Genomic DNA, 25,071 nt, shown 5'->3' on the forward strand with positions numbered 1-25,071 from the left:
ATATACACCAAACGAAAAAATCAAGAATCGCGTAACTCCGAGTTCGCGTAAGTCGGGGTATTACTCTACTCAGAAAATTTTTAAATCTTCAATTTTTTAAAAAAACATCTTCACAAACTTTGGAGTCTTCTAATAGTAATAGTAATCATAGCATGTGATACAAGAAAGCAAGCATATGAGCTTATGTAGCATCAGCCAAAAAAAAAAAAAATTCACGCAACCATTCCCTCTAAATGTTTGTCCACATCCTCCTTAAATTTATTTAACCTACCAACTTCCACAACAACAGATGGAAGTTTGTTCCAGCAATTAACCACCCGCTGGCTAAAGCTTTCCTTTACTCAAGGCATGGCCTGACCATTGCCTTATGCAGAGGGACAATCACCTCCTTTACCCTGCTAGCAAAATTCCTGTATATCATTGACAAAACACCATGGCCTGCTCTGCAGCCTGTCTGCATTGCTCAGAAAACTTCATATTTGACTGACAATTACTCCCAGGTCTTTTTCATTTTCTCCCACCCTAAGTGTAGTACCACACAGTTGGTACATTCCTCTGGGGTTACTTCTACCTATATGCAGTACTTTGCATTTGTCAATGTTAAACTTCAGTTGCCACTTCTCAGCCCATCTTCCCAAATTTTCTAGATCCTGTTGCAGTAGCACACTGCCATTACTGTCATTAACAACTCTGCCAACCTTTGTTTTCATCTGCAAACTTCAACACTAAGCCCGATATACCTTCATCAATATCATTGATAAATATACAAAACAACAGTGGACCCAACACTGAACCCTGTGGGACTCCACTAATAACATTAGTCCATGAAGAGCAGCACTCATTGATTACCACCCTCTGTCTTCTCCCACTCAACCATACTTTTATCTGTTGTAGCAACTTACCCTTAATACCATTCTGTTCCAATTTGTACAGTAGTCTTCCATGCACAACAGTGTCAAAAGCTTTCCTGAAATCCAAGTATGTGATATCAAAATTATTTTTTGCATCCAGTTCCTTTGTAACCACATCATAATATCCAATCAGATTTGGAAGACAAGACTTTCCCTTAACAAACCCATGCTTTGTCTGAATTATTGCTGCAGTCTTGTCTAGATGATCCTGCAATGCATCTTTAACCAGCGACTCCATTATTTTACCCGGAACAGAAGTTAAACTAACTAGTCTGTAATTACTTGTGTCGCCTTTCAATCCCCTTTGTGAATTGGGGATACATTTGCACATCTCCAGTCCGTGGGGACCTCCCTCGAGTCCAGGGATGCTCTCATAATTATGGCTAAGGGTTTATTTACTTCCTTTGCCACCTCCTTTAATATAACTGGATAGATCCCATCCATCCCAGGTGCCTTTCTTATGTTTAACTTCAACAATTTCTACTCCAATTTTCTCTCAGTTATTACAAAATCAATAAGCACCCTGCTACAATTTGATAACCTGGCATTTTCAATCCTGAATAACTGATGTGTGAATGTAGATGCAAAATACTCATTCAGTTTGTTTGCTATCTGAGTAGGATCAACAGTGAACCATCAATATCAAGTGGACCAATCTGAGTCATCCCCTTCCTTTTAGAGTTTATATAAGTAAAGAAATCCTTGATGTTTTTCTTAGCATTCTTTGCCAAAGATTTCTTGTAATCTGCCTTTGCCTGCCTAACCTCCTTTGTGACTTGATTACAGACTAACTTATACCTGCCATAGACTTCTGTGTCGCCCGATAATTTATATGCATCCCATGCATTTTTCTTCTCTTCCACGAGTCTCATTAGTTCATTTGACAACCATTTAGGCCTAAACCTTGAACAATATTTCTTAATAGGTATGAAATGTTTAGTAGCTTTCACGATTAATTCCTTGAATGCTTCCCACTTAGAATTTGCTGTTGGTAACATCATTAGTTGGTCCCACTGTCTCATTCATTGATCTTCATTCAGAATTTTTGGCACCATCTTGGCACACTTTTCTCATGACTAAATTTTCAGTTAAAATATGTTTCTTTGTTTTTATTGAGTTCTGATGCAACCATTCTAATGCTTAAGCAACAATCATTTCTGATTAATGTCCTTACCTGGTCCACATTTTTATCAGTTTTCATGGATACTGGACAGCTTGGTCATCTCTCTCTTCCTTTTTCTCCTTCCTGAAACAGAATTTAAAAAAAAAAAAAAAAAATTGCTATAATGCCATATAACACCTAATTTCGCTAATAGCAGAAACTTTCTGATAATAACCATAAGATAGGCACATTATGGCCTGTGTAGCTCCTACACTGTAAACCCTCACAACAACAACGAGTCCCACAAACTGTGTCATCGCTGCTTCTCTCTTTTCAGTTTAGGGAAGAGAAAGTCACAAGGGACCAGGTCTGTCATGTAGGGTGCATTCTCACACCCGGGGATTTGTTTTTTGGCCAAAAACTGGTAAACAGAGTGTTGTGTGCTGGAACATCATCTTGATGGAGTATCCAACTATCCTTCCACAATTCAGGTCTCTTCCTTCGAAATTTTTGCAGCCTTTTTATAAAACTCTATTATAAAACATGTACATGACATAGTGGAAACCTATCACTATGCAAGAATTTCTATCTTGTATCACTTGCAGTGCATGCATATGATTAAGAATACTTCGGGGCACAATAAAGAAACTTTGACCAAGGACAATGGGCACCTCTCCAAACAAAAAAACAGCACCAGTAGTACACTTTTGCAGAAAACATAAAATGCATCCTGAACCTAAAATAATACTCAAAAGTAACTTGATACCTCTTACAATCACAATCTGCTTGTTTGGACTAACTCTCAATAATAAATTTAAATTTATAGACCATATTAAATATCGCCACACAATCTGTCTCAAAAAACAGTGTGTGCCCTGTATGCACAAAAGATGTTTTATTTTATGTGAAAACATCCTTGGCTTGGACGAGGTTAAAGGAGTTTAGTATGAAAAGAATCCGAACATTTTAAAGCATTTTTTTTTTTTTTTTTTCCCTATAGTTTCATGAATTTGAGGTTGCAATACATGTTCAATAGGTAATTTACTTACAATGGGTTACTTACAAATTTATTTTCTAAGAAATCTATCAAAGGTTTGGATTGAGTATCTGCAAAATTAATGTTGAAATTCCCACTAAGTATCATTGATATTCGGTCGCATTTCTTGTGAGAAAATTGTTGTAGCAATGCATCTCCTTCAATCGTGTAAGGAAGTAAAACGAAATGGATGAATTCAATGATGCGTTCAATCTTTTGGTTAGGTGAAATGTAAGTGACTACCAACAATATCGTTTGACCATCAGAAAGAAGGCATTCAGTTGCATAAATGTCTCCAACAGGTCTAACACTCACGGATTTGCCAACAGTTTGTCAATAAATCACTTTCATATAAGAAATAAAAACATTAGCATTAGCATTAGCATTAGCAGAGGCATATGATGCAAGAAAGCAAGCTTATTCAGCATCAGCCAAAAAAAAAAAAAAAAAAAAACACCCACTCCCATTTCACCCCTCCGTTCGTTCGAAATACCTGTCCAGTTGAGCTTTAAATTTGTTTAGGCTATCAACTTCAACAACAAGTGATGGAAGTCGGTTCCACCAACCAACCACCCGCTGGCCAAAGGCAAATTTCCGCACATCTATCCGACATCCGTCCTTCCTCAATTTGAATTTATGCCCTCTGAGGTGATTATTCTGAGAAAGATGAAGAATCCCATTGGCATTGAGCATGCTCAAACCATTCAAAGCCTTATACACCTCTATCAGATCACCTCGCCGGTGCCTAGTCTCCAGACTCTGTAATTTGCAAAACTTAAGCCTTTCTTCGTAAGAGCAACCCTTTGTTCCATTTACTAATCTTGTTGCCCTTCTCTGTACCCGTTCCAGCAGCTCTACATCCTTCTTGAAATGAGGCCTCCAGACCTGTATACAGTACTCAAGATGTGGCCTTACCATTGCCTTATACAAGGGAATAATCACCTCCTTATCCCTGCTAGAAAAATTCCTGTATATCATTGACAAGACACCATGCGCTACTCTTGCAGCTCGTCTGCACTGCTCAGAGAACTTCATATCTGCCTGCACAATTACCCCCAGGTCCTTTTCATTCTCCACCACTGTCAGTGTAGTACCGCAGAGTTGATACGTTGCTCTGGGGTTACTGTTTCCCATATGCAGCACTTTACATTTGTCGATGTTAAACCTCATTTGCCACCTCTCAGCCCATCTGTTCAACCTTTCCAGATCCTGTTGCAGCAGCATAGCGTCAGTATTGTCCTTAACGACCCTGCCAACCTTTGTATCATCTGCAAACTTGGACATTAAACTTGATATCCCATCATCAATATCATTCATAAACACCGAAAACAACAACGGACCCAACACTGAACCTTGAGGAACTCCACTAATAACATTAGTCCACGTTGAGCAGTGTCCATTGATTACCACTCTCTGTCTTCTGCCACTCAACCATCCCCTTATCCATAGCAGCAATTTGCCTCCAATGCCACACTGCTCCAATTTGTGCAGCAGTCTTCCATGTGCAACAGTATCAAAAGCCTTTCTAAGATCCAAATATATAATATCAAAGTTATTCCCTGCATCCAGTTCTTTTGTGACTACATCATAGTATCCAATCAAATTGGTCAGGCAAGACCTGCCCTTAACAAAACCATGCTGCGTCTGAGCTATAACTGAATTCTTGTCTAGATGATCCTGCAGTGCTTCTTTAACCAGTGCCTCCATTAATTTACCTGGAACAGAAGTTAATCTGTTCCAGGTAGAAAATCATACATGAGTATGATTTTCTCTCTTGTGATAAACTGCTACACCACCAGCTTGTTGATCTTCTCGTTTAAATTAAACGACAATCAAAGTTAGGTATGCTTACTTTGTTATTTAGCCACGTTTCAGAAAGTAGAAGTAAATTGGATTGTTGTGTGACGTCTTCAGTGAGATTGTCACTGTGAGCATGTAAACTTTGACAATTTAAAATTAGAATGGAAAGATCTTGTCATTTACTGATGAACTTCTATAAAGTATCTTGCATGGTAAATATAGTAATAGAGTATATAGCATGGTAAATTACTTGGCAACCTGGTCATTTCAGCATGAAGTATGTGAGTGGATGTAGCGTGTCTCAGTCCATGATAAAATTTCTTCTCTCCATTTGCAGCAATAATGTAAAGATCATTGATATCAGTAACTCGAGATAATGCAACATAAGCTAGTTGTTGTTAGTGACATTTCTTGCATTCATAAACTACGGAATCAAAAATATCTCCCTGAGATTTATGGATGGTAATAGCACAAGCCAGTATTAGTGGAAAATGATTTTGTTTAGCCAAGATCATTCTGTTGTTATTCAACGAAACACTCGCACTTCTTTTTGCGATCAGTACGGCTTCTAAATCGATTTCTCCAGCCATAGCAAACCGACAAGACTACGTTCTAGCAGGCCCTCAAAGTCGAAGCTGGTTGTTGCAGTATACTCTGTCTTGCCGGTTCAGGAATCAATTGAAAATCCTCAGGTAATTCATTTGAACTCAAATCTTTTGGATCAAAATCTTCAGGAAGTTCTTCAATATAATTTCATATGTTGATGGTTCGTATGACCACCGCATATCCCGGAGCAATATGGCCTTAGTTGCTAATGCTCCTAAAAACCAAATAACTAACTAACAACTTATTTTTCATATATTAAACCAAAAATGTATGGCTCAGATTGCACTAAGTTGAATTCAGTTACTAATTCTGATAGAGTTTTTTTTTTTTTTTTTTTTTTTGCTAGTTGAGTCAACTGCTTAAAGGAATTTTTCAAGACTTGACCATGAAAATGTGAGGCCCTTTCATTACCATTGCCATATCTACTTTTCATGTGTGTTCTTTGGTTTGAGCATTGTTTTTCCCTAACTGCACTCAAATTCTTGATTACAGATCATCTGATATATTTGTTTATTTTTATTATTTTTTTGTGAAACAGTGCCATTACAATACTGCAGAGGTTAAAAAAAAAAACCTTAATCAATGAAAAATGTGGTAAAAATAAATAGAGGTGTGATATTGAATCCTTTTGCTGTATATTTTAAAACTTCTCTGTTTTTCCTTTAGGCAAATGTTTCCTTATCCATATTTACGAAACTGGAAAGTGGAAAGGAATTTTCCAATAAAGTGTTTTCCTTCTTTGTAAACTACATTTTAGCCATAGGTGAACTTTGAAAATAATTCATTCACCGAATTTTTCTTCAAAACTATTTCATTTAAGTTTTATGCTTACAAAGTACTAATAATAAGAGAATTCAGTCAGAACATAGAAATATTTTCATTATAGTCAAATTTTTCTGAAAATGGTATTCACTGTAATGGGACCTACTGTGCAAAAAGAGAACTTATGTTAACCAAACTCATGTTAGTCAAAGTGGGGTTTACAAGAAGATTCATTTTTTCCAATTAGAGAAAACGCTGGCAAAATGGAACAAAAGGCAAATTATTTTTGAAATTGGCATTGTTAAATTGTGAAAAGCAGTGTAATGGAATATATATAATTAGTTTGCACTCAGTTCTGTTTTGTGATTTGGCCCATCTACAGCGGTCTGAAGAGTATTAAATGCTTCACTAACTGTCAGTTTTCATGGTTTACTTTTATTGTAATGTTCCTCTTTATTTTCAGTTTCATCTCTGATGAAACTGCTTTGTCATCTATCAAACCATGATAGCCTGGATTGCCTGCATCTTTGTTTAGCTACATTTTTATCATACAACTTGACTATTACAACTTTTTTTTTTTTGTCTTGTATTAATGTATTAATAAATTTGTGGCCTTTTTTTTTTTTTTTTTTTTTGAAAATTTTATGGATGATATTTGTGTGTGGTTAGTATTATACAAGAAGTGACATGGATTAAATGTACTCTTTGCTTCATTCATAGTTTTATGGAATCATAATTGTATTACATTCGTATGATAGTTTTATTTGTTACACTTAAATATTAATTGCGTCAGTTTCTTTGAGTAAAATTATTTAAAAAGATTAAAAAAAAAAAAAAAATTATTTAATTGAAATTTCTGATAACTGGTGTATTGGGGCGAATGACTAGTCAAACCATCTAGTAGCTGGTTCCCTCCAAAGTTTCTCTCCAGATAGCCGGCACTCGAGTGAATCAGTCTCTTCTGGTAAAGCGAATGATTAGAGGCCTTGGGGCCAAAACGACCTCAACCTATTCCCAAACTTTAAATGGGTGAGAAGTCCGGCTTGCTTGACTCGAATCACAAAGTTGGCACTGCTCCTGCCTCCACGTGGCAGGGCCAGTAACCTGGAGGGGAAAAGGTCTCCCTTCCAGGGCAAAATGGAGCAAGAAGTCCGTAAATCCCAGAAAAACACTGGGTGCATAGAAGAAACCGTGACAAGGCAAGAACAAGGGGAGTCTAGTTCTGTCGCAGCAAAACGTCAAAACACTGACATAGGCAGAATCCGAACTCCAACCTTCTTGATTATTCATTCAACTGAAGAACAACCAGTTGGAAAGCTCCCTCCATTTCTAGTGTAGAAATGCCTAGAAAGCACAATAGGTACTCCAAAGACAGTTCGTCGTCTAAGATCAGGAGACCTACTAGTTGAAGTTGCCACTGCTCGACAGGCTGAGCAACTACAAAAACTGAAAACTTTTGGTGGAACTTCTATCACCGTTTCACCCCACGTTTCCCTGAACACGTCAAGAGGCGGCATCACCGAGTGGGACCTCATGAACGTGTCAGACGAAGAACTAAAACAAGAATTACACGACCAAGGAATCATTAATGTCAGAAGAATTATGACAAAGAAAGATGGCATACTAGTTCCTACACGGAACATAATACTTACTTTTGATAATCCCAAGCCACCAACAGTGATAAAAGCAGGCTACCTTAACTGCTGAGTTAAACCATACATCCCGAACCCATTACGCTGCTATAAGTGCCAGAAGTTTGGGCACTCACAGACAGTCTGCAGAGGAGTATCTGCCTGTGCCACATGTGGATCTACTGAAGACATTAGTACTGACTGCACAGCCACAAGACCAATCTGTCTGAACTGTAAAGAGGCACACCCAGCATATTCCAAAGAGTGTTCCCTTTGGCAGCGTGAAAAAAAGATACAGCGGTACAAAACCGAACATAACGTAACCTACCAAGAGGCCAAAAAATCCCTACCGGTTCCAAATACTAATAAGCCCACTTATGCACAAATAACCACAAAACACATATCAATTTCTACCCAAACGGAGGTAACTATACCACCAAGTAAATCACTAGCTGAATGGGCAAGGTCATTGTTGTCCCCAGTACCAACGCACCAAACGAAAAATAAACAAAGCAAAGTCATAAATACGCCATTCTAGCAGGGATAAGGAGGTGATTATTCCCTTGTATAAGGCAATGGTTAGGCCACATCTTGAGTACTGTATACAGGTCTGGAGGCCTCATTTCAAGAAGGATGTAGAGCTGCTGGAACAGGTACAGAGAAGGGCAACAAGATTAGTGAATGGAACAAAGGGTTGCTCTTACGAAGAAAGGCTTAAGTTTTGCAAATTACAGAGTCTGGAGACTAGGCACCGGCGAGGTGATCTGATAGAGGTGTATAAGGCTTTGAATGGTTTGAGCATGCTCAATGCCAATGGGATTCTTCATCTTGCTCAGAATAATCAGCTCAGAGGGCATAAATTCAAATTGAGGAAGGACGGATGTCGGATAGATGTGCGGAAATTTGCCTTTGGCCAGCGGGTGGTTGGTTGGTGGAACCGACTTCCATCACTTGTTGTTGAAGTTGATATCACTTGTTGTTGAAGTTGCAGCAGGGACAGATGGTATCCACTACATCATGATAGCAAAACTCACCGAACCGGCTCTCAAGACTCTGCTACTCCTCTACAATAGAATATTCAAAGAAAACACATTCCCCGACAAATGGTATCATGCGTACATTCTGGCTATTCCAAAACCAGGCAAAGACCCTACAAATCCACAACATTATCGACCCATTGCACTCACTAGCTGTATGAGCAAGGTCATGGAAAAAATGGTAAACGCCCGACTAACTTGGTTTCTAGCTCAAAATGATCTCCTAAATCCTGTGCAATGTGGTTTCCGGGAAGGTAGATCCACACTTTTGGTCAAGACAGAAATAAACATTTGTGATGCCTTCGTCCGAAAAGAACATCTTGCAGTGGTCTTCTTTGACATCGAAAAAGCTTTTGACACTTCTTGGAGATATGGTATTATGCGAACCCTATACGATCTGGGATTTCGCGGACACCTACCACAGTTTATCAGAAACTTGCTGCATTGTCACTCATTTCAAGTTAAAGTTCACAACCACTTATCTTCAAAATCCATCCAAGAAGAAGGAGTACCACAAGGGTCAGTGCTAAGTGCCACTCTCTTTAGTATAATAATGAATTCAATGACACACGACCTACCACAAACAATATTACGCTGACGACTTCAGTATCGCATGCCATTCACCTGACATGCAAATGATAGAAAGGCAGTTGCAATGTGCCATCAACAAAATAGCTAAATGGTCCCAAAACAATGGATTTCGTCTCTCACACCAAAAAACAGTTGGGATACACTTCTGTAGGAATCGTAACCTACACCAACATCCTGAACTTAGACTAGAAAATAAAGTCATACCAGTGGTCCCTAGTGTCTGCTTTCTGGGTGTGATATTCGACCAAAAACTCACTTTCCTTGATCATATAAAAACACTCCGGACTAACTGTCTTAAAAAGCTTAACATTTTAAGAGTTCTATCGGGCACAACGTGGTGAGCTGACCGTTACACGCTGCTACATCTCTACCGTGCACTAATACGGTCACGTCTGGATTATGGTTCTGTCGTATATTGCTCTGCTAGACCAAGCGCTTTACATTGGCTTGATCCTGTACACCACAGTGCTCTTCGTCTTGCACTGGGGGTGTACCGTACATCACCGGTTCAGAGCCTATATACCGAAGCGCATGAAACACCCTTACAGCTACGCAGATAAATGCTTTTATTAAATTATGCCGCAAAACTCAAAGGGCATCCAAACCACCCCACTTGGAACGGTGTTTTCCACCCTAAATGGGAAAACCTTTATAGAGCTTACCCATCTATAAACCCACCAACCAGGATACGTCTTCGCTCACTACAAGCTGACTGGCAAATTGACCCGAGTAAGATACAGCCTACTGCCTCTCATGCAGCCCCACCATGGATGTATCATATACCGCCATGTGACTTTTCATTCACAGCCTGGGGAAAACACACCTTATCTCAACAGAACATACTGCAAATGTACGCCGCATTGAGAACCCAGCACGGCCAGTACACACCAATTTACACAGACGGGTCTAAAACAGACAATCATGTTGGTGCAGCAGCAGTATTTCCTAACATCACTTTGTCCAAAAAAACTCCCCACTGAATGTAGCAGCTATACTGCAGAACTCTGTGCTATCCACATAGCCTTAAACTACACGCTCGCCGACCAGGCTAGCCAGGTGGGTAAGGTGCCTGCCTGGCAACCCAAAGGTCATGGGTTCAAATCCTGCCTCGGGCTTGGATCAAAGTACTGCAAAAACCTTGGGAGGTGCACTATGGCCACAGAAGCTGATGCACCAACAACTACCAAAAAAAAAAAAAAAAAAAAAAAACTACACGCTCTTAAGAACTAGACTGCACAGCATTATTTATACTGACTCCATTAGTGCCATCCAAGCTATACAACACAATACAAAAAATGATAACCCCTTACTTAGACAGATCTGGAATACTCTGACTAAATTAAACCAGAAGAAACAACAAGTTCTGTTATGTTGGATCCCTGGTCACGCTGGCATTTCTGGAAACGAACAGGCCGACCTAGCTGCCAAAACTGCTACCGATCCTATAGACCAATCCTTCACTACACCTACATCTGACTATAAGTACATTATAAATAAACGATGCCTTGAACAATGGCAACATATCTGGAAGAATCAAGCCAACAATAAGCTACTTTGCATAAAAAAAGATCTGAAACCATGGAGATCTAGTATACGTGAAAACCAACATGAAGAAGTCGTATTAGCCTGATTAAGGATAGGTCACACACACCTGACACATCTTTATTTGCTTGCAGCCACTGACCCACCACTGTGTACAAACTGCAACACTCAGCTCACTGTCCACCATCTACTTATTGATTGTCCCAAGTACAGTACTGAGCGACAAGCTATGCTTATCTCATTTCCCACGATGAACACCTCTCTCAGTATTTCTGACTTACTAGCAGACACACCACATGTGACCAAAATTTTTGATTTCCTCAAACAGATAAAACTATACAACACGATATAAACTTGAATAACATCTATACAGATAGAACTATGTACTTGACATCACCATAGTTAGGCACATTATGGCCTTTGCTGTCCTTGCGCCGTAAAGCCCCTAAGCAACAACAACAACAGCTTGACTCGAAGTCCGGGATGAAAGGATGTGAGTGCCCTGTGGGCCACTTTTAGTAAGCACAACTGGCGCTGTAGGATGATCCAAAAGCCAAGTTACAGCGCCCAATGCAGATTGGAATTCTACTGTAACCTAACAGTGTTGTGGGAAGTGATATCATTTTGTATTGTATTTTGTATTTAAGACATATTTATATATTTTTTTTAATTGAACAGTCAGAACCTGCTTTGTAACACCTTTGGAAAGGGGCAAAAGGCTCCAGGCTTATGAAGCTGCTCAAAGAATTGAAGGAGCTGAACTTCCAGAGGTAAGAAAGTTAAATTTGGTGAAATTAAGTATAATTATGATAACAATACTTAATTTAGTTACAGTCATAGTATATCCTCATTAATTCGATACTCGATGATTTCAAATGTGATGTATTTCAAAATCACAGCTGTTCTCTGACTAACGATATAAAGTTTTATATCATTTTATTACTGATAATTCAAAATATGTCTGCAGTGAAATTCATAGCCTGAATTAGCTATTGTGATTTGTGAATAGTTTGTCTAATTCAAAAAGGCTGCAGAAAGCAGCTACCCTTAAATAAAAATTGAATGGAGCAATAACAAAAATTTTTGCTATTATACAGTTTATAGTTTTGTTATACATTATAATATATGTGCCAATCTTTTATGATGGTGGTTTTTAACTTTTCCTGTACTGACTGGAACTTGTGGGTTGATCACTCACACAGTTACAGAAATTTTCCATATTTATTGGATGACTGCTTTGTACACCATCATATTAGAGAGGCAACAAGAGAAAGAAATAATCTTAATTGCATTATGAGCTGTAGTAGTTCATGCATTGAGAGTTGACTACAGTGGTCTTACACAAATTCTCTTCATCTGGACTAATATATGTTAACAGCTGCAAATTCTAAATGAGAAATGTTGAGGGAAGTTATTGTAGAAGCTATTAAGCTTTCTATACCAACTGTGTTGAAGGTTACAGTATATTTAAATGGATGTCATTTAAACTGATGGGACTAGTAACAGAATAAAAATGTGTTATAAATTATCAGGGGACACAGAAATCTACAGTAAGTACAAACTAGTCTATAATCAAGACACTAATGGGGTTTAGCAAGCTAAGTAAGATTATGCGAAGTCTTTGGCTAAGAATATGAGGAAAGTAGCAAAGAATTCTTTGCTTACATTCACACCAGAGGAGGAGAGATGAACTACATTTGTCCACTAGCTATGAATGGCCTAACTGTTGATTCAGGTTGCTGACAGATAATAAATATTTTTCATCTATATTCATATGTGAAGAAGTTTTCAGGGATGGGGAGACAAGAAGTATGTCAAACTCTAACAGGGAGCTAAATGATTTTGTAATAACTGAGAGGCAAGTGAAAGAGAAATTGCTGAAATTAAAAATAAATAAGGCTTCTTGTGCCGATAGACCTTCCATTTATATTAAAGGAAGCAGCAAAAGAGATAAACAAACCTTAACTATAATTATAAGAGGTCCTTTGGTTCTCTCCTATTCACACAGGGAGATCAAAGGGATAAGTGAATAATTACAGACATGTAAGCTTGACTTCTGTTTCTGTTTCTGAGAAAATAATGGAATTGCTTGTTAAAGAAGTAATGCAGGATCATCTTGACAGAAACGTGGTTATATGGCAATCACAGCATGGATTTGTTAAGGGGTGTTCTAGTTACAAAGGAACTGGATACAAAAGAATTTTGACATCGTACACTTAAATTTCAGTAAAGCTTTTGACTTTTCTGCAGGCAAGACTGCTCTACAAATTTGAGCAATATGGTAATCTGGGAGGGTTGTTATTAAGTGGCACTGCTGTTCTTGGACTAATGTTATTTGTGGAATCCCTCAGGGTTCATTGCTGTACCCTTTGTTTTTAATACAGGAATCCATTGCCAACATGGGAGATATATTCATGAGAAGTACCATGTTATGGCAAAACCTTGATTGGGAGGACTAAGGCCCTATAGAAAATGGGGAAAGTGGGCCAATAAAATATATGAAAAAAAATAGTAAATTTCATTTTCTATTTACACAATGTAAATATGTTTTGAAAGATAAAATAAATGTTATGTTAATTAATATTATTGTATAACAAACTAACAAACATAGTAATCTTAAAAACATTTTTTTATTTTATAAATAAAAATATGTACAGACTTCTCACACACAGGGCACACAGACACTAAATAATGGTGAGAATGCTAAGAGTTACAGAAAATGCAAAACAGTAATAATCAATACAAAACTAGCATTAAAATATACAGTAATACCCCGACTTACACGAACTCGGAGTTACGCGGTTCTTGATTTTTTCATTTGGCAAACTGCTGCCCACTATCTTCAAGGTCGTTTTTCATATGTTATCGAGATATACAGTGCGACGGCGGAGAGCGAGAAGGAAAGATGAACAAAATTCAACTTTGCTGCGCATGAGCTGCACACAATACAAGAATTTGTATTCCAACTGTCATATTTATATGTGTGCATTCGAATTCGTGCTCAACTTTTGTCGGAAATTACATCGTTTTCGCGAGAGAAATGGATCGCGTCGGTCGAGCCGTATACAGTCAGTACTCGTATAACACGTGTTTACACTACACAAATTCGATCATACACTATTTATAAATATGGTAACGATATCTTATAAAATAACACGAACCGAATTGGCTTATGCACGATTCGTCTTTGTGTTTACAAGAAATGGCAGTCGAGCGCAGAATCATCCCAACCGAACGCAACAAGATAGGAATGAAGAAAAGATTCTGAAAATGTATTTATGTTTTTTATATCAGTGAAGGGGAAACACATTTCACCATAATAACGTAAAAACCAACACAATTCCAGCTATCGGTATGCAATTAGATTGAGTTTACTACCAGTTTATAACAGATTCCACTAGCAGAAACGCAACTGGATTTTTATTGTTTTATGGTAGTAACCCCTAGAAATGTGAGGTGTTAATAATGTATCTCTGCCTTTATGGTGTTGTTTATTCAGTTTCTACATGCGTGCAGCTTTGTTTATGCGTATCAAGCGTGCCTCCTCGTTTTGTAATTGTGCTTTATTCCCTAAAAATGAGTAAAATACTTAAAAGGTGTGAAAAGGAAGCATCCTGGTGAAGACACTGCAGATTCAGAGAGAAAAAGAAAAGCAATTATCGATAAACAGAGGCGGACTGGGTCAAAAATTCTTACCCGGGAAAATTTATAGTGGCCTCATACTATGGTTTATGGCCAAAATTACACCGGCCCACCGGGGTTTCCCCAGTAAGGCTTATGGCTAGTCCGCCTCTGTCGATAGAGAAAAAATATGAAATTGTGAAACGCTTTGAGCGAAATGAAAGACCATGTGATATTGCAAGTGCTACAGGCCTAAATGAGTCAATGGCGAAAAGCACATGATAATTGCAAACTTGACAGAAGGTCTGAGCTCAATTGAAAAGGGCTTAAAAATTTTAGAAAACAGACTCCAACGAAGAACGCGTTATAGCTACAAAGCAAGGAATAAAAAAATTATTAGCTTGCTACGAAGAAATCCTGCGGGAAAAAAAGAGGCGCTGTGTCGTCAGACGAATTTGTTAGATTTTATGAAGCCATCGACATTGAAATAACTTTTTTACGTAAGTCATTTATTTTTTTAATACATATTTTGTATTAATATGTATAAAGAACTACAATTTTATTAATATTTTTCTTCTAAACTAGTGTTTTTGTTAGTCCTTGGTCCCAATTAAACAAAATTTATATGTATTTATATGCAAAGTTGTACCCCGACTTACGTGAATTCGACTTAAGCGATTTTCGTCGGACCCGCCTATCGCATAACTTCGGGGTATTACTGTATACAAAATTTAGATTAAGAAAACAGAGTAAGGAGCAAATTCTTATACATAGATGGATTAAGTGTAAAATCAATGTTGTAATTATTCAATACCTGAAGGAAACGAAACAGAGGACTACCAAGTAAGTGATGAGTATGAGGAACAGGCAGTGAGAAATTAATTTTACAAAGAGAATTCAAACGAGAATTTTGAAAACAAATACAAAATATGTAAATATCTCATGTCAGTGTTTACCATCAAAAGTCTTTCGTGGATCAAAAAGAAATCAGCGTAAGTGAATATTTTTTTTCCACATAAAATAATTATTTAGTTATGCATTTTTTTGTCAGATTCCCTTAATTTGACATGTTGTAGTTAAAAAACTGATTATACATTACATTAAATACAACTTTCTTCTTCTGCAATAAAAGGAAACAGAGGTAATTATGCAGTTTTATGTGACGTTCTCTGATCAGTGCAGATAGGTTGCTAGGACAGCTCATCAATGATATACAGAAATTTTGCTAACCAGAACAAGGGTCAGTTATCCTGTTGTCTAAGCATCTTGAGTGCTGTATACAGTTTTAGAAGCTCTTTTTTAAGAAGGATATAGATCTGTTGGAATTGGTGAAGAGAAGAACAAATCTCAAGCTTAGTTATGGACACAAAAGTGTATCACTGCCATAGAAGACTTCAGTTCTGCAAATTACAGCACCTGTAAACTAGGGATTTGCAAGACCTGAGATGGATTGAGTAAACTAAATGCTGATAGCATCCTTAGTCATTCTTAGACAATACACATAAAGCAACATAAATTGAAATTGAAAAGGATGGTTGTAGAATTGATTTGAAAAAATTTGCATTCAGCCAGATGGTGGTTAATTTTTGGAAGAAACGTCCATCTGATGTCGTGGAAGTGGATAGTTTGAATAAATTTAAGGAAGAAGCCAACAAATTAAATGGGATGTAGATGAATTGGGTAGAGTGGGGTTTTTTTATTTATTTTTTATTTTTTGCATCATTTGCCACTAATACTAAAAATATATGATATTTTATTTACCGTATTTTCCGGCTTATAAGATGCACAGGCATACTAGCACGGGCTAGTTTTGCCCTCATATTTTGGAAAAAATAATAACCCTTCTATTATCCTTCGATACTGTTTACGGCGAAACTAAGAAGCGATCTTTTACCGACTGATGTAAATAAAAATTTATAAAAAAATTATTGATAAAGAAAATAATAATAATAAAATTAAATACAGTAATATATTTTTCTCAAAATTATGGTATACGCTTGGGTAAATGTTCAACCAATAATGAAATGTTTGCTTCTGAAAAAAGCTGACAGAAGTAACGTAACAGAAATTCTTACTCACCCTAAGACAAATACGGGCGTCACTTTCTCTTTGTAAAAGGCGGATGGAATTTGAAAAATCCCGATCCAGTCTGATTAGCCCGCCATACCATAAAAGCGTGAGATCATATTATAGAGGAAGCAAACACATGGGAAAATTAAACAAGTTTTTACTAACGTCTGATTGTGAGAATCATATCTCGCAGATTTCAACAAATTTTCCACGAAAAAAAGATTACTGGTATGTATTGTTGCCATAGATTGTAACCACTGATAATTGTTAAAAATATATTTCAACAGATAAATCTTAAGTAAAATTCGTGTGAATTTGAAAGGGAGGTTTTCAGAACTCAGTTTACCGGCACTGCGTCATTTAAGATGCATTGCAGTAGTCGTTAGGCCTAATCTGACATTGACCATATAAGACGCAGGGTAATTTTCTGGCTATTTCTTCGCGAAAAAAACAGCGTCTTATAAACCGGAAAATACGGTACTTAATTTTATTAATTTTAGGCCAAAAAATCCGGAGGTACAATTTTACTAATATGAAGCAAAAAGAAAATTAATTGATTACCTCTGGTATTTAAGTGTCTGACAAGTGTGTCACTGAAAGGGCAGAATGTAAACAAATGCTTTCCCTGTGCTCTATGCAATAGCAGGTGGATTTACTGAGGTGCAGTGGCACAGTTGTACCAAAGTCCAACTCCTACAGGGAACCTTGAAACAACAACTTTTGGTCTTGGACTCCTTTTGACTGATTTTCAGGGCCTCTAAAAATATGTGCAGTAGAATCCCCAAGCTACCAAAATCTGGCATTACCTACTGGGTAATGCCAGATTTTGGTAGTATAGTTGTTATAAACACTGTCTTCCCACACCTAGTGGAAATGGCTTGAGTTCAAATTGCATCAACAACATGAGTAATTTTTATGGATTTTCATTGCAATGTACAGTTTTTTCCCTTAATGGAAATTTGGGGTTTCATTCATCAAACAGCAAACTGATCAAAGAATACCCACAATTAGAGATAATATACTGATGCCTCGTATCCTTAGTTGCTTTATAGCTTAACACACAACTTATCTCCCATTAGACCTGCCAATGTGAGCTACAAGAGGTGGGAGCAATAATTATCATGTTATTTGGAGCCAGCTGAAATTTGTATACATAAAAAATTATGGATTGTAAAATTTTGATCATCAAATATAAAACTGTGTTATCTCAAATCCACATTTGGCAAACCCACAATTCGGAGAGATTTGTATATATGTCAGTGTTCAGCTTAATGTCTAAGTTTACAGATGATACAAGATTGGTAAGGTAATTAATGACAGGAATCAGGATACATTGCTGCAACAAGACCTAGTGAAACTAGGCAGATGGGATGAAAAGTAGCAATTGAGATTTAGCATTTATAAATGTAAGGTATTGCATTTGGATAGCACCAATTCCAGAATAACATACTGATTGGGTGCTATCACACTCAAGGTAGTGGAGAACAAAAAAAAAAAAAAAAAAAAAACCCTAGGGTACAGTCAAACATGGTTTTCTGAGCAGTGGAGTGACTGCTAGGACAACATATAGGTTGATGATATATAAGAATTTTTTCAGCAGGAATAAGGAGATGATTATCCTATTGTATAAGGCAGTGGTTAGACATCTTCTTGTGTACTACATACAAGTCTGGAAGCTTCATTTTAGGTAGGATGTGAATCTGCTGTAACAGGTGTAGAAAAAAACAAGGTTAGGCAGGAGCACAAAAGGATCTCTTACCGAGCAAAACTTCTGCAAATAACAGTACCTGTGTGGAGACTTGATTGAAGTGTTTAAGATTTTTAAATGAATTGATAAACTAAATACTGATGGACTCCTTATGCTTTCTCAGACAACATATATAAGAGGATATATATAAATTTAAATTGAAAAAGGATGGTTGCACTGTAGATGTGCGACAATTTTATTTCAACCTTAGCCGTTTGTGTGTTGATAATGCTGTTTAAGCTTGCATCGTATGCTGCTACTAATACTAGAGATGCAGCATTCCTGTTTACAAGTTCAGGAAATGAAGTATTGCATTTGTTTTTTTTTTCTTTTGTAAATACAAATGTATGGTATATCATTAAAAAGTCATTGTTTTTTTTTTCATTATTATTATTATAGCGGCCATCTCCTCCATTTGATGTCACCTATCCTCTAGATGGCGAACAAATTATGACAATTCCTGGACATGTCAGGTAGTTATTTTTTTTATTATTAGTGAAATGAAGCGGTTTTTTTTTTTTTTTCTATAAATAGATAAATTAATGAAAATAACTTTCACCAAAAAATTGTATTTTAGGGAGAAAAAAAAATTTACTTTTTCATAATTTAAAATTTTAGGGAATGGGCACCAGAGGCGTTGTTTGAACGAGATGGAGATGAGCAGTCTGTAACTACCATGCTATTAGATTCCTTACTTAAGGTAATTTTTATCCTTCAATTTCTTGATAGGTATTAATTATTTTTAACTAGAAAATAATGAATTTTTTTGCTTAGAACTATTTTAATTGTGTTTTGCTACATTTTGAGCAGATTTAAATAAAACAGCAAATTGGCAATTTGATTGTAGCACCAGCCTATCAATATAGAAAAACTATAATATAACCTCAGTATACCGCATCTCTTTGTACCATGGTTTTGGATGCCCTATGGGTATGATCATGTCCCCTAAGATGAATATATACACACTGAGCTGCCACTTTATTAGGTACACTCATGCTGTGCACACAAATGGTTTGTCCCATAACGTTGCAAGTCACATGACCACAGTTGTGGATATAAATGCAGCAGAACAGCCTTTCTAGTATCAGCATTAAGTACCAGTTAAGTGTACGAACCATAGCAAGAATAGGGAAAAGGAATGATCTAATGGACTTCGAACATGGCATGGTAGTAGGTGCAAGACATGTTGGACAAAGCATCTCTGAAATGGCAGTTCTCCTGAACTTTTCACACACCACAGTTTCAAGGGTGTATCGAGAATGGTGCAACGAACAGAAAACATCCTCTCAACGGCACTCCTGTGGAAGAAAATCGCTTGTTGATGAGAGAGGTCAGAGGAGGATGGCTAGAATTGTGCAAGCAAACAGATGGGCCACAATGTCGCACATCCCTTCAGAATACACCTTGGGGCGCAGAACAAAATATCGCAATGGACCACTAGTTGCACTTTGTCGCGAATGAGGTACAACAGCCGACGGCCACATCGCATACCTTTGTTATCAATGAAGAACAAGAGAGCACGCCTCCTGTGGGCACAGCAAAACCAGCACTGGACTATCGAGGATTGGAAAACAGTTGCTTGGTCTGACGAGTTGAAGTTCCTGGTGCATCATGTTGATGGAAGGGTCAGAATTTGGTGAAAACAACATGAATCCATGGATCTGTCATGTTTGACGACTACTGTGCAAGGTGGTGGGGGCAGTGTTATGGTGTGGGGAATGTTTTCTTGGCACACATTGGGTCCATTGATACCCATAGATTCATGTCTGAATGCCACATCGTACCTAAACATCATTGCTGACCAAGTGCATCCGTTCATGTTGACAGTTTATCCTCAGTTAGATGGTTACTTCCAGCAGGATAATGCGCCTGAATCACTATGGAATGGTTCCAGGAACATGACAATGACTTTTCTTTGCTGCAGTGGCCCGCTCAGTCCGTGGATCTCGATCCTATTGAACATCATTGGGATGAGTTGGAAAGGGCTTTTTGCTGCATGCCTACACCTCTGTCAAATCTCAAGGAACTACATGACACACTCATGTCTGCATGGTATTCCATTCCTGCACAATGTTTTCAGCATCTTGTTCAATCCATGCCTAGACGAATTCAGGCTGTTTTGAAGGCTAAAGGAGGCTCAACACGCTACTAGGTAGGTGTACATAATAAAGTGGCAGCACAGTGTGTGTGTATATATATATAAAATATGTTATATAATATTGAAGATAATTCAAGCAGACAGTACTGAGATGGATTTAAAGAAACGCAAGAGATATAAATATATTTAAAAAAAAAATATATATATATATATATATATATATATACATATAATTTATCGTTGTCTACCCACAATCTAGGTGACTTCAACTGGGGCCGACCACCCAGACTGACGGCAAAAAACGATAAGGAGTTCTCTGTTTTTGCAATGATCAATATCTGCTAAGATATATAAATTCAAAGATTAAGTAATTTGAATCTAAACCAATTAAAGGTAGTTAAAATTTTTTAGAATCAAAAGAAAGATAGTATAAATGTAAGCATATATTAAACATCGTTGACCCGACAGAGAACATAATTTAATAATTAAAATAAGAATAAATGTAAAGTATAAGCCATATCTATAAGGCATATCTACCGTATCCAGGACATAATGTAGTAACAACAATAGTCATCATGAAATAATAATAATAATCCTTCTAGTGAGTATATATGTGGTGACCCCTATGTGATGGATATGGTAAAAATAATTTTTTACAAACTTTTCATCCTTTAGATGATTCAGAATTTACATTACATTTTATACTTTTCAGCCATGTACCTGAATAAGGCTTTTACATTACATTTTATACTTTTAAGCCATGTAGATGAAAATAAGGCTTTTACACTTTAATTTGCTTTAATTTACTTTAATTACATACACTGCGTTGGGGCTACCTTACTTATGTTTTTGGAGGTTTTATCTTTCACCCCCCCCCCCTTTTTTGTTATATTTTAATCTTTTCTCTATCAACATAAGTTTGCATAGAAACACTGTGTTTTGGTACATGATCAGGTGTAGTCCCCTGATGAAATACCTGATCTATGTACCAATTTTATTTAGTTTGCATCAAAAGGATTTTTTTTTTCCTTCTCCTATTTACCTTTCCTACCACCCTCATTTTGATGCTCTCTATTATTTAACATTGATTAATTTCTTCTTTCCCTTTCGGCTCATGTACATATAATTGGCTTCTCAATTCAGCCTTTAATTCTATATTTTTTTTATTTTTAGGTTCTTAACATTCTTTTTTTTTTTTTTTAATTTCTCATTCTCTTCTCTTTCCCCCTATTAGGGAGAAAGGCACCTTGTGTTATTTACTTCTCCATCTTTTTGTATTTTTTATTAATTACTTCTAATTTTATCATTATATATATATATATATATATATATATATATATATATATATATATATATATATATATAGGGTGTCTCGAAAATACACGGCATAACTTCAGGAATGAGTTCCTCATATTTCCGGAACTATGTTGATATAAAATATTTTTATTGTTTACATATGAGGAACTCATTCCTGAAGTTATGCCGTGTATTTTTGAGACACTCATATATATATATATATATATATATATATACACACAATCTGTATTAGGCAAAGAATTTATTTGTAAATATTATTTCTAAATTTTAATATTCTGCTGGATTCCTAGCCACATTGGGATAAAGGGAAATGATTTGGCCGACACTGCAGCCAAATCAGCAGCTCCCACTAATAATCGTTGCCTGTCAGTCCCCTATACAGACTACAGGCAAATAATACGAGAAAATATATATTCCCAATGGCAAGAACTATGGCATAGAGAGAGAACAAATAAATTATATCAAATAAAGCCTGTAATTGAAACATGGCAGTCCGGTCTGCACAGGAATCGGAGCAAGGAAGTTGTTCTTGCCCGACTCCGCATAGGACACACTCATCTGACATATTGTTTTCTGCTGAGGGCGGATGACCCTCCTATGTGCGAGTCTTGCGACACCATTTTAACTGTAAAGCATGTTTTAATAGATTGCGTTAATTTTACCGATATTCGCAATATATATTTTACCGCTTTTACTCATCCGACTGAGCCATATACACTCAGTCAGATTTTATCAGACAACGACCACGTGTCAGCAGTTTTTAAGTTTTTACAAGCCATTAATATATACAAACATATATAAATTGGATCATTTACTTTTAAACTTATACTGCTCTATATATAGAAATAACAATTTGACGAGGTAACCTTTTTAAAGGTTACCAGAATTTATATTTGTTGATCTTTTAATTGATACTTGGCGCAGTATAATCTTAGTCGTTTTTGCGCCAATAAAACTAAACTCACTCACTCACTCACTAAATTTTAATATAGATCAGCACCGATTAATGCCATCTAAGTGACAGATTATGCATTACATCGGTCTGTATTGATATGTTCTAGATATGATAGAAAAATAAAAAATTTATCGGATTGGCAATGAGGTAGCAAGTTAAGTAAGATTAGGTACAGTCTGCGGAAAACCTGTGCGTCAAAAACGCCCAAGTAACATGCAAAGTCCCAGCACCAGCACAGTAGCAAAAACCTAGAAGTAAAGTGAGAGTAAAACAAAATGAGATAGAACGTAAAGTAAAACGGTAAAGCAGAAGGCGAAAAAAGTAGTGGTGGTAGTGACAAAAATAGAAATGTGGTAGAGCAAAATATGATAGAGCAAAAAATATAAAATAAAATATAATATAAAAATAACATAATAAAGCAAAATTATAAAAATTATAAAATGTGTTAATTATGGGTTAGTAGATATATTGAAAGGGACTTTATCTAGGGCTAACCCTCTCAATATATCAGCCCATAATTAACGTAACTATCTGTTTCTGTTGTCAGCCGCCTGTAAAATTAGTTTCGAATATATATAAAAGGTAATAAAGTAATACCATGGAGAATAAAGAATTTTAGCCGTATTATAAAAATAAGATAGTAAGATAATAATACAGTAGTATCATAGTGAATCAAGAAATTTGGCAGTATTATGAAATAAAGGCCGAAAGTTGATAATAAGCCAAAATGAAGTAAGTAAAGTCGTTTAGAAATGTTAAGATATCATGGCCTAATGCTGGTAATGAGCAGATTTTGATTTGTAGTTTACGGGCGAGATGACTATTAGCCCGACAGATAGCAAAGTAGCATAAAGCAAATAATAGTATATATATATATATATGAGTAATAATGAAAGAAAGTTAATAATTGTAACAAACTGTAAATAATATTTATAGGTCAATGCAGTTGCGGAGCAATTATGCATTCCAACCATAATGTATATAAAATGTGTAAAATTAATGTTAAAAATAATAATATAGAAGGCAAATCAGTCAAATAATACCAAGCAGGAAACTAGGAAAACACAAAAAAAAAAAAAAAAAAAAAACTTATCGCTGTTTACCCACAATCCAGATGACGTCAACTGGGGCCAAACACCCAGACTGAAGGCAAAAAATGACAAAAGTTCTCTGTTTCTGTAATGATCAATATATGCTAATATATAAAGTAATTTGAATCTAAACCAAATAAGAAATTTTAAATGTAAGCATATATTCATCATCGTTGACCCAACAGAGAACATAATTTAATAATTAAAAATTAAAATAAGATTAGATATATAGTATATAATGCATATCTACCGTATCCAGGACATAATGTAATAACAACAATAGTCGTCAAAATAACTATCCCCCTAGTGAGTTAATATGTGGTGCCCTCTATGTGATGGATATGGTAAAAATATAAATCAAAATAAATAAAAATAATTAATTAATCAATCAATTAATTAATTAAATAAATTTAAGTTAATGCAAAGAGAAAAACATGCAGATAGTAAGAATAAAAACTAATAGAGTAGGAATAATAGAACCTGAACTCCATAAAGGCGAAAAAATAGTAGTATAGGTAAGAAATAGTTTCTCCTAAATCCTTGGATTACCCTAATAATTTCGGAGAAATAAGAACAAAGAATGTAGGACAGCTTAAAGACAGTACAAGATATAAGTTGTAGCTCGGGTATGCCTGGGATCACAAACCCATTCCTATAGTAGGACCCTGAGCTGAATTTGCATGGTTTTTTTTTTTTTTTTTTTCGTTTTCTTAGTTTCCTGCTTGGTATTATTTGACTGATTTGCCTTCTATATTATTATCTTTAATATTAATTTTACACATTTTATATATATAATATTGATAAAAATAATCAGGTTACTGAATGACAAAGTAATCAAGCAAAGTATTAAAACAAAATTATTAAACTGTGTCATGGATCCTGGATACTACTAGTTACAGTAGAGAAACTCTGGCAACCTTAATGAAATATAGACAAATGTTTATATTCAGTGTATAGGGAAGGGATGCTGACCTATCAATTGTAATTACCATGGAAAAATTGAGGAGGTCTGTAAGGTGAATGAGATAACCTGAAATAAATTGATTAACATAAAAATAATAACAATGTTAACTAAAGTAGTAGGTCCTGGTGCTTTAACTACTTCTTCAAAGGGTCGGCAGCCAAAACTGTAGGAGCCACCACAATAAGCAGGG

The 25,071-nt window shown here is 36.2% G+C and overlaps 1 protein-coding gene across 1 annotated transcript in view; it reads left to right on the plus strand.

Annotated features, from left to right (window-relative positions):
* The window catches only part of Arp10 (Actin-related protein 10), a 195,174-nt gene that overhangs the window by 139,425 nt on the left and 30,678 nt on the right, over positions 1–25,071 (plus strand). Inside the window, exons 9-11 of the mRNA XM_090370814.1 lie at positions 11,697–11,788; positions 18,856–18,929; positions 19,075–19,156. Of these exons, the coding sequence (XP_090226940.1) occupies positions 11,697–11,788; positions 18,856–18,929; positions 19,075–19,156 (248 nt within the window). The remainder of the gene's footprint in view (positions 1–11,696; positions 11,789–18,855; positions 18,930–19,074; positions 19,157–25,071) is intronic.

This window comes from Mastigoproctus giganteus, chromosome 3 (assembly GCF_048544385.1).
Source record: "Mastigoproctus giganteus isolate SK-2022 chromosome 3, ASM4854438v1, whole genome shotgun sequence".
NCBI classification, from domain to species: Eukaryota; Metazoa; Arthropoda; class Arachnida; order Uropygi; family Thelyphonidae; genus Mastigoproctus; species Mastigoproctus giganteus.